Source organism: Ciona intestinalis, unplaced genomic scaffold (genome assembly GCF_000224145.3).
Source record: "Ciona intestinalis unplaced genomic scaffold, KH HT000094.2, whole genome shotgun sequence".
Taxonomy (NCBI): Eukaryota; Metazoa; Chordata; class Ascidiacea; order Phlebobranchia; family Cionidae; genus Ciona; species Ciona intestinalis.
In genome coordinates, this window is record NW_004190416.2 from 623,192 (window position 1) to 633,957 (window position 10,766).

A 10,766-nucleotide genomic window follows, 5' to 3' on the forward strand; every position below is an offset into this window, starting at 1 on the left:
TAATAGATGTAAATGTATTAAACTGATCACTTATATTAGGAAATGGAAAGTTTAAAAACAAAGAACCAAGTTTTGAAAACAGAGAAAGAAAAAGAGGTTGCAAAACATGAAGAGGAATTGGCTGAGGTTGTGGACAAGCATTCCAAGGATATGCAGGACCTAGGTGGGTGATTTCTAGTGTGAAGCACTCTGCCATGTATATTCTACATAAGTGAGGTCATATGTAGGGGCACACCATGGGACCTAAGAATTGAGCTATAGTTGGCCCATTACCCCAACATCGTATATGCACATAAAGCAAGTTACGCACATAAAGCAAGCATATAGTAGGGTGGGGAAGACGGGACACCTTTAACACATAATATCTAAATATCTTGATGGTGTTTTAAACAATTAACAAATTGTGAAAATAGGGTTTTATAATACTTTAAATGTTCTTTGTTTACTACCAAATGGGACGAGAAAATATAATCAAAGTGTGTCCCATTTTCCCCCAACATACTATATATGCTGATTGTCTCTTTGTTCCCACAGAATCCACCAATAACCAGAAGTTGATGTTGGAATATGAGAAGTACCAGGAGCTCCAAGCAAAGTCCCAGCGGATGCAGGAAGATTATGAGAGGCAACTCCAGGATGCTGATGAGGGAAAGGAGCAATCCTTGGAAGAGCTCACTGAGTATTATGAAACTAAACTACAAGAGAGAGGGTCACAGCTTGAACAGGTAGGGTGGGGTGCTGTGTATGGTGGATTGTTGAATTTACAACAGTGGGCAATAATATGGTTATTTAATGCCTCATTTTTCACATAAACGAGAATGTATGTAAATGACCAAACCAACCAAAAGTCATGTCTGCTTATCCACACACTGCAATAGCTTCAGCAGCTCGACTGTGGGCATGGGAGTGGCAACCATGGATAGGTGAATACATTCATTCATTCCTCACAGGCGAATGACGAAGCTCGGCAGCAACAACGAGAGTACGAGGAAACGAAGCGACAAATCGAAGAAGATGCGGACCGTGAGATCTTGGACATCAAGAATAAATATGAACGACGATTACGAGATGAAATTGAGACAAATATGAGATTGAAAGGAGAGTCTGGGATCATGAGGAAAAAGGTAAAGATATTGTGGCTCTGGGTGTTAAGTTTTAGTGAACCTAAATGGTGTATTGCCAGAAGATTTTACAATATGGCTGGTAGTAACAGTATATATGGTTTTTTAATATAAAATTAGTGTTTTATCATTTGCTTTATGGGAGATAAGGCAGTTGTTAATTGTTTAAAACACGATCAGGATATTTAGATAATATGTGATTAAGGTGTCCTGTCTTTCCCCACCCTACTGTATGTTATGAAAAGTGACTATAGATTCATACAGCACCAATAAAAGTTTCAAACCCTTGGGTTTAATATTACAGAGACCATATACATATATTGTATGTTAACAACTCAAAGTAAGGAAGCTTGATAACTCAAATTCTCAAACCCTTTACAGTTCAACAGCTTGAACAAGGAGATTGACAGCAAGAACGAAGAAATTAAATCGATGCAGCAAGAAAAACTTAAACTCGAAAATGTCATTAAGTCACTGGAGAAAGATATTCATGGTTTGAAGAAGGAAATTCAAGAACGTGATGAAACAATACAAGATAAGGTGTGTTGTGATGTCATAGTGTGTGAATATGATGTCATAAAAGTGAAATATTTTGTTGTAGTTTATTCGTACATTGTGCATTTTAGTTTACCTAAAAAGGAATAACTTGAAAAGGCTTGTTCTGTTTTATACTTATGCTTGCTACGATTACCATATATGACTTAGTGTCAGCAATCAGCACTCATTCTCAATATTTTAGTAAAATGCATTTTTTTGTTTACAGGAAAAGAGAATTTACGATTTGAAGAAAAAGAACCAAGAACTTGAAAAGTTCAAGTTTGTTTTGGATTATAAAATAAAAGAATTAAAGAAACAGATTGAACCGAGAGAGAATGATATTAAAGCAATGAAAGAACAAATACAGGTGAACACTACATGTATGTAACTTATTCATCCTTGCGTGGTAGAGCAACGACAGTCGTTATATCACAGGTTTTTTGTTTCATACACCTCGTGCTCGTTTACAAGTGAAACTTTGTGGATGAATGAATGAATTTATTTTTTTCTCGGGGGCCGGGTAACAGCAGTAGTTGTAACTCGATGTTCTGTTTCATACGTCCTTTTTGTGTTGCACACTCACCATAATAGCAGAATTAACTCTAGAATCTGACATTTTGTAATAATCAATTAATGCCTTAATGTCGCATTATTTGGTAATACGCGCCTTATTATTGCTAACCTTTGTTTTAGGAAATGGAAAGTGAATTGGAGCGCTTCCACAAACAAAACACACAATTGGAGTTAAATATCGCAGAGTTGAAACAAAAGCTGAGAGCAACGGACAAGGAATTGCATTATGAAAGACAAAGGGTGAGATTTGTTTTCTTGGAATGCAAGAGTAAAAGGGGAAAGCAAAACGCCTACAACACCCGGTATTCCCAGGCGGTCACCCATCCAAGTACTAACCGGACCCGACGTTGCTTAACTTTCCAGATCGGACGAGATGGGGTGTTCTCAACGTGGTATGGTCGTAGGCGATAGTTCGTCGCGAAACGACGGTTATAAATGCAAACGTGCAGTTATGACGTCACAATAACCATTATTTTACACTACAGGTTCGGGACGCGGAAGCCGTGAGCAAACGAATGAAGACAGATCTTCATAATTGCGTCGGGTTTCTTCAAGATCCAAAGAAACTGAAAGAATCTGTCAAGTCTGTTTACGAGACTCATGTTCACGATGACGTGGTAAGTGACGTAATAAATGTGACGTCATATAAAATATTTTATATATATAAAACAAAGTTACATACGTGGTAACTTGTAAGCTGGCACGAGGTGTATGAAACAGAACATCCGTGTTATAACGACTATTGTTGCTCCGCCATGCGAGGATAAACAAGTTACTTACATTCATCTGTGTGACGTCACGAACGACGTAATAATTTATTCACAGGCTGAATCTACAAGTGTAGACACGGATATACAAAAGGAATATTCGAGGCAGCGTGAACATCTGGAACGCTCCGTTGCCTCGCTGAGGAAAAAGTTGACCAAAGACACTGAGATTCATCGCGCCGATAACGTTCGAATAATGCAGGTGTTTATGGCGGTATAACTTGTATATTCTATATATGGGTAACTCATGGGGAGATTCAGTTTAAGCCATATTTGACCTTTAACATGTAAAAATAGTATTTGGGCCAAGATTAACCCATTGCCCTCAGCATACAAACGTCACGGGATAGTAAATAACAATTGTATGGTCAATTTTCTACCAACCTTTATATTCCAACCCAAACGAATTCTAACGTTCATTATCATTTTAGGAGAACGTAGCTTTGATCAAAGAGATAAACGACTTGCGTCGGGAGCTTAAAATGACACGAAGTCAGTACCATGAGTTAGAAACCTCGCTTGGTTTGAACAGATCTAAAGCTGGGAAAGGCGGGAAGAGAATCGAAACAGCGGCTACTGGTTCGTATTGTTATCTGATTGTATGGTTTACTATTTCACATTTAAATAAGAGACTGACGATGCCATTAAGGCGTAATATGTAATAGGGTGGGGAAAGATAGGACACATTTTCATTCGGTTTTCTGATCCCATTTGGTAGTAAACAACATCCATAAAGAGTTATAAAACCGTTTCCCCACAACTCCCATAGACCCTTGTTAGTTGTTTAAAAACACGATCAGGGTATTTGGATATCATGTAGTAAAAGTGTCCCAACTTACCCCACCCTACAAAATTTTATATTATACAACTTATTGGCTTTGATTTTGTCTGTTATGGTACGTATTTCGTATAGCACCGGATTCTGACTACTGCGTGTGTTTCGTTGAATGGGGCGATAAAAGACAAAAAAAGCATGAACAGTCTTACCCTATCCTAATATTAAGGGTAACATTAAGCGCCACTGACGGGAATAATAACTCCTCAACCCGAACACTTCAGGTTCGGATACCAGCGGCGGTAGAAGCGTACTGCGTCAAAATATCGAAGAAGAAGGCCCAAGGATCATTGAAATGCAGAAGGGAGAGATCCGGAAGTTACGTAATCAGGTGTGTGACGTAACTAAATGATTGATGACGTCATTATAAACGTTGATTGATGATGTCGTTATTTTTTAACAACTTGACAAGTTGACATATTTCGTGGATGCCTAATTATAACAAAAAATAATTTTGCGATTGATTTCAAAAGGTGACGTCATCGTTTCGTCACTGTCGTAATGACGTCACACGATACAATAAACTATTATCAATAAAAAGTCCACAGACGGTAAAATAGGAAAACGCCTACAACACCCGGTATTCCCAGGCGGTCACCCATCCAAGTACTAACCGGGCCCGACGTTGCTTAACTTCCCAGATCGGACGAGATGGGGTGTTCTCAACGTGGTATGGTCGTAGGCGATAGTACGTCGCGAAACAGCGGTTATAACCGCGATACGCTGTGATGTCACACCTGTGGCAACTGTTATAAATTAGTTTTTAAGATTATCTTGAATAAAAGACTGATAATACCGTTTTAGACGAAAATATATCGTTTTAATACACCATTCGCTGGACATAATTTTGTCTGTTTTCGTACATATTTCGTACCATTTTTGGACCCTGAAAAATTTTAGAATTTTATTTTCCAGATAATGGATTTGGAGGAGCAGTTGACCCATCGCCCGCCTTCTGGAGGGAAACTCCCGCCTATGATACTCACCCAATAACTTTAAATACTGTTTCCATTATCGGTAGTGTTTATTTTGTGAAATGAGTTTGTTTTTGGCTTAAAATATTTTATATGGCTGAAATAAATGGTTTTGTAATGTATACAGAGTATCCATCTTATAGCAAGTACTTTTAACAGTTATATAGTAGGGTTGGGGAAAACGGGACACCTTTAGCAAATATTGTTCAAATATCCTGAGCGTGTTTTAAACAATTAACAACGGCTTATGGAAGTTGTGAGGATATGGTTTTATAATTCTTTTAATGTACTTAGCTTACTCCCAAATGGTATCAGAACTTGAAGTGAAAATATGTACCTTCTCCTTCCTTTTATATAGTAGGATGGGGGAAGATGGGACACCTTTAGCACATAGTATCTAAGTATCCTGATCGTGTTTTAAACAACTAACAACAGTCTATGGGAGTCGTGAGGATATAGTTTTATAATTCTTTGAATGTTATTCGTTTACTACTAAATGGGACGAGAAAATAGAGCTAAAAAGTGTCCCATCTTTCCCCACCCTACTGTAATATATTTTTTATAATAAAAATGGCCGAGGCAGGAACAAGTTTGATAAACGAAGCGAGTTTTTAAAGTCTTGTAGCTGCCAATTTCACGTGACTATATATGTGGCTGCGAATTTCATGATTAATCATATTTAAATGTCAAAATAGAACATATAACTCTCTAGCGTTTAAAATCTAATGTTATACGTGTGTTGGTGTGTAGGTACAGTATTTAAAAATCATAGAATGTATGCGCTATGATAAAATCCCTTTGATACACCTATATAAATATAATTGGTCATGCGTGTGGGAGAAAGTTACTTTGCAAGCTATTTCGAAGTGAAATTTAACGCGTTTGTTTTGTGGGTGAAAAACGATAGAGAATTTCTCAATAGCGGATACGTTATAAAACCCAGCCATTCGGTCAATAATAGCGTCTTAAATAAAAAAAATAAAAACTTTTACAAGAGTTCATAGCCTATATAAATAGTACTGTGGGGTAAGATAGACCTTTAGCACACAACATTCATTCAATTATATATCGCTTAGCATAGTTTAATAAAGAAGTTGTATTATTATGCGCTTAGTAAATATCGCCTAGTAAAAGTGCCCTAAACTTAAACTTAAGAAATTAAAAAATTCGGTCAACACTGAAAAATATTTCGCGTTGTCGACGTCACCTGTGACGTAACAATTTAAGCGTTGCAGAACAGAATGTAAACAATGGTTGGGAATTTTGCCACGTAAATTCTAGGAACTGTAGCAGAAAATTACCTGTTTCGTTGAAATTAAAAAGCAAGCTAAATATGGGTTGTTTTTAAAACACGTTCTGGTGTTTTTAGCCAGAATGGGAGCATTTATTAGGACTAGCTTGGTTGGTGTGTCGTTTTCGTTTTCAAGAGTAATAATAAGTGTGTTATTTATAAGTTTTATGCAGTTTTTATTTAATTTTATGTTGTTTTTTTAGTGTTTAAAAAGTTTCTGTATGTCTTACAATAAAGATTTCACTAAAAACCGAACACCATCATCCAAAGTGTATAGTGGTACAGTAAGGACACCAAAGCGTGATCCCACGGTCCCAATCATGCAAGTTGTTTTCTTACACCCTGACCTTGGCATTGGAGGGGCAGAAAGATTAGTTGTAGATGCAGCATTAGCATTAAAATCAAAAGGACACCGTGTCAGCTTCATCACAGCCCACCATGATAGAAACCACTGTTTCGATGGTAAGAAATGCATAAAATGTGCATGACAAAATATTTTACACAAAAATCCCAAAACATTATCATTTAATGTACAGTCGGAATATCCAAATTGTCCAAATTGTGGGCCATACAGAGAAACAATCACCCACCAAGTAACGGACGTGATTAAAAAAGGAGGCACGAGGTGTAAGAAACAGAACACTCATGTTATAACTACTGTCAGTGCCCGGCCACGCAATAGTAAATAAGTTCCATATTACATTCATTCTTAATTGTTCTGATTCTGTTCTGATTTTCAACCTACAACATTCGTCCATTTATATTCTTGGCATTAATAAATCATGGAACCAAACTTTCTATTTGACAGAAACCAAAGACGGAACTTTCTCAGTCAATGTGGCGGGTGACTGGCTACCAAGAAAGATCATGGGCGGCTTCTATGCACTGTGTGCTTATATTAGGATGATATATATCGCGTTCTATCTCATATTTGCTTCAAGTTTCAAACCAGACGTTGTATTCTGTGACCAGATATCTGTGTGCATTCCAGTATTAAGGTGATTCATAAATATGAAACTTGTAATGTGTGGGTTTTTGTCTAGTATTGTAAGGAAAACATGATAAAAAAAATCTTTAAAATAATAAAATAAAAGCTCACAATTGTAACTTTAACCATGATTTTTACAATTATATATGTTTTTACTCCCCACAGATTGTTCAGCAGGGCAAAAGTCGTATTTTATTGCCATTTCCCTGACAAATTATTGACAAAACGCGAAACTTTTTTAAAATCTTTGTATCGTAAACCGATAGACTGGTTAGAAGAACGTACAACAGGGTTGGCTCATTTTGTCCTCGTTAACAGCCATTTTACGGGTAATATATTATTTCTATTCTGTTACTTCTGCTACCAGGCATAATGTAAATAATCTTTTAGCAGCTTATCTGGTATAAAAACATGGTGTATTTCCGATTTTCGTCTGCCATTAGGCAAGACATTAATAGGGAAATTATTTCTATGTTACGAAAAGTGTATAGTGTTTAATGAGTTTTAAGATTGTAACGAAGGAAAAGATTTCATATTGATTATTACAATTAAAAATCTTGTAATGTGTAAAATGTAGTTTGCCAAGTCACCCATATAGAATAAAACCACATTATCATGTATTGTTGTATTAAGAATGCTGCATTAAATGACATAATAGCTATCTTAGTCCAAAACAATGTCCGCATTATAACACGGAGCCTATTTTGAATAGAAACAATCACCTTTATTGTGATGTCATAATCTTCATGCAGCTCGTATGTTCCGAAACGCATTCCCGTCACTAAAGGAGCTAGAGACCCACGTAGTTCACCCCACGTTAAACTCCGCTGTGTTCGACAAAGCGATGAACAATCCACGTCGACTCAACAACGCTATACTGCCATCTAGTGCTAAACATGTCTTCCTCTCAATCAATCGTTACGAGAGAAAAAAGAATTTGAGGCTTGCTATTGATGCTCTTGGTATATAGTGTTTCTATGTTGGTATATAGTGTTTCTATGTTGGTATATAGTGTTTATATTGTTGTGTCTTGGTGATATATAGTATTTTTATTTTTGTGTAAAGTTGTATATGGTTTACATGTCTCTATATCATCTCAGTGAAATAACCATATATTACAGATGCGTTAAGGGATCGAGTATCTCATGAAGATTGGGGGAAGGTTCACTTATTAATGGCCGGTGGTTACGATGAGAGGGTGCAAGAAAATGTTCAACATCATAAAGAGTTGGTTCGCCTTATAGGTGGGTTGGCGGGTGGGGCAGTTTATCATCATATTGGGGGTATTGTTATAACATGGCTGTTTCATATAGCTTGTATAACAAAATTTGTTTATCTTTGCATGGTGGGGCAGCAAAAGTCATTATAACATGGATGTTTTATACAGCTTGTAAAACGTGTAACATAATTTGTTTATGTAACATAATTTCTCATATGATGGGACAAATATGGGTGTTTTGTTCCATACACCTGCGCCCCCAGTTTAATTTAACCTGTTTGTTTTTATGTTAAACAAATTGATGATTACTTATTCACCCTTGCTTGAGGTTATAACGTTCCGTTTCATACACCTCGTGCCCCTTTACCAGTTTCTCATTTATAACTTTGTAAAAAAACGGCGCAAAATATTAAACTCTGCAAGTAGCAATATGTTTAGTTTTCCCACTTAATAATTGAGTTCTGTCGGTCAAAACTAGCAAATATAAATCCAATTCTTTCACCTCAGATTCGTTGAAGCTGGAGAACAAAATCAAATTGCTTCGTTCAGTTCAAACTGATCAGAAGATGGCGCTGTTGAGCTCATGCACTGCAGTGTTGTACACACCAAGTAACGAACACTTTGGTATCGTGCCTGTGGAGACAATGTATATGAAGGTGGTTGTTGTTTGAATATGATATGTTTTGGAGTATTTTGTCGGACCCAGGATGTAGGTTCATTGTTATTTATTGCTTTGTACAATTGAAGGATGTTGTACTATTTCACAAAACATTTGAATAAAAGCAGTCTTAACAAAAATCAAACATTGTGAAAACAAAAGATTAATCGTCCAAACTTTTAAGTGTTCAATTTCAAATGCCTAATGTCCAGAAAACAACACATTTTTACAAACCTTCCTCCATAGAAACCTGTGATTGGGGTGAACAGTGGTGGTCCCAAAGAAACAATCCTTGATGGAGTTACAGGATTTCTATGTGAGGGCTCGGCTGAAAACTTCGCAGACGCCATGTAAGGACATTTTAACTTCTGTAACTTTTGAAAACATGTTTTAATGAAACCTTTTATTCATAACGTTCTCTAATATCACTTATTAGAAAAAAAAATCATTACGGACCAGTTTAATCACTTTACCAGTTGGCCACAAACAAAAATTTGATTTCTTTTTTTAGACTTTTAGTTTTTTGGTTATGATAGTGAATTTGTATTAATTGTTTGTTTTTCCACCAAAGGCTTCGTTTCATTAAGTCGCCCGACTTATCCAAAGAAATGGGAGCAGCGGGACATCAAAGGGTGAAGGACAACTTTGCATTCGAGAAGTTTGCTACGACTTTAAACGGAATAATTCAATCAGTAGCGACGTAATTTATAGATGTTATTGCAGTGTTGTGTCATAGGCGCCAAACTATTATAAACACAGGGGAGGCAGGGGTGGTTGGATTTCCACCCACCAGTAAACTATATTACCCCATAACCATGAACACCAAACTTAAACACAAGGAAGGCAAGGGATAGTTGGAAACATAATCTTTTATTAGATTTCTTTTCATTGGTTGTAACTTGTAAGGTTAATGCACACTGATTAATGCATTGCGTTGTGTTGTGTTATCAAAAAACATGCAGGCTGCAGCCACATATGCACCATGTCTGCTTTAAAATTGTAGTAAACTTTAAATAACATTATATTCTTAGGCAAATGTATCGATACAACCATAAACGCAAGTGGGGGGGGCAGGGATAGTTAGACACACAATCCTGTGAAACAAATCTAACTTATTGGTTGTAATGTTTCTCGTAAATGCAGTGCAGAAAATATGGGGTAAGCCTGCCCACCCTGCCACCCCAAGTTTGGCGCCTATGTGTGTTATGACTGTAGTTATATGTAGCAGGCAATAAGTGTTTTATATTGATTGTTTTATATGGTTATCATGCAGCACCTTTGGTTCTTATATCTTATTAACCGCTGAATCATTTGTTAATTATTCAAAGCTGTTTTGTCGCACCTCAATTTAACACAATTATGAATGGTTGAAGTCTTAGGGTAAGCACACCATGGAACCTGGGATTTAAGCCACAGTTGGTCCATTACCCCAACATTGTATATGCACATTCTATTCCATATGGGTGAGGACTTACAGTGGGAGGTGGGATTTGTGTCAGAGTTGCCCCATTTCCAATTCAACAATTCAAATTTTTTACTGTGTAACTAAATACCCTTAGTTGCCGAATTTAAAAAAAAAGACGAAATGTGGCATTTAAGCCTATTTGTCCTTTTGATCAATTTGTGAGCAACAAAATAATTCTGCTATTGGTTGATAAAAATAACTATTAAGTAGAATACAGCAACAATGTTATGTGATGTTTTGTCTAGCAATATTTACATACCAAGGGATAAAAACGAATATAATTTGTATGACAGTTGTTATGACTTAACAGTGTTGTTTCATACACCTCGTGCCCGCTT

The 10,766-nt window shown here is 36.6% G+C and overlaps 2 protein-coding genes and 2 non-coding genes across 4 annotated transcripts; 2 read left to right on the plus strand and 2 right to left on the minus strand.

The window, feature by feature from the left end:
• Positions 1-21: 21 nt before the first annotated feature.
• Positions 22-4,931, plus strand: LOC100186562 (cilia- and flagella-associated protein 57-like). The gene is made up of 11 exons (XM_002119156.4): positions 22-163; positions 535-725; positions 951-1,124; positions 1,503-1,661; positions 1,885-2,025; positions 2,352-2,471; positions 2,717-2,848; positions 3,057-3,200; positions 3,430-3,577; positions 4,058-4,164; positions 4,749-4,931. The coding sequence occupies exons 1-11, from the start codon at positions 43-45 to the stop codon at positions 4,824-4,826; spliced, it is 1,515 nt and encodes a 504-aa protein (XP_002119192.1). The 5' UTR covers positions 22-42; the 3' UTR covers positions 4,827-4,931.
• LOC113475070 lies at positions 2,519-2,637 on the minus strand. The gene has a single exon (XR_003396810.1). It is a non-coding gene; the product is annotated as a 5S ribosomal RNA (ribosomal RNA).
• Positions 4,399-4,517, minus strand: LOC113475067. The gene has a single exon (XR_003396807.1). It is a non-coding gene; the product is annotated as a 5S ribosomal RNA (ribosomal RNA).
• Positions 4,932-6,169: 1,238 nt separating the features above from the next.
• Positions 6,170-10,713, plus strand: LOC100180226 (alpha-1,3/1,6-mannosyltransferase ALG2). Its single transcript, XM_002119356.4, has 8 exons — positions 6,170-6,560; positions 6,907-7,096; positions 7,252-7,415; positions 7,839-8,048; positions 8,208-8,330; positions 8,813-8,961; positions 9,210-9,313; positions 9,535-10,713. Exons 1-8 carry the CDS (start codon positions 6,320-6,322, stop codon positions 9,665-9,667), a joined length of 1,314 nt encoding a protein of 437 aa, XP_002119392.1. The 5' UTR covers positions 6,170-6,319; the 3' UTR covers positions 9,668-10,713.
• Positions 10,714-10,766: the final 53 nt, after the last annotated feature.

Coding starts and splice junctions, on each gene's coding strand:
- LOC100186562 (XM_002119156.4), top strand. CDS start 43: ATGGAAAGTTTAAAAACAAAGAACCAAGTTTTGAAAACAGAGAAAGAA. Junction 2,026..2,351: donor CAATGAAAGAACAAATACAG/GTGAACACTACA, acceptor CCTTTGTTTTAG/GAAATGGAAAGTGAATTGGA. Junction 3,201..3,429: donor ATAACGTTCGAATAATGCAG/GTGTTTATGGCG, acceptor TTATCATTTTAG/GAGAACGTAGCTTTGATCAA.
- LOC100180226 (XM_002119356.4), top strand. CDS start 6,320: ATGTCTTACAATAAAGATTTCACTAAAAACCGAACACCATCATCCAAA. Junction 7,416..7,838: donor CGTTAACAGCCATTTTACGG/GTAATATATTAT, acceptor ATCTTCATGCAG/CTCGTATGTTCCGAAACGCA. Junction 8,049..8,207: donor GCTTGCTATTGATGCTCTTG/GTATATAGTGTT, acceptor CATATATTACAG/ATGCGTTAAGGGATCGAGTA.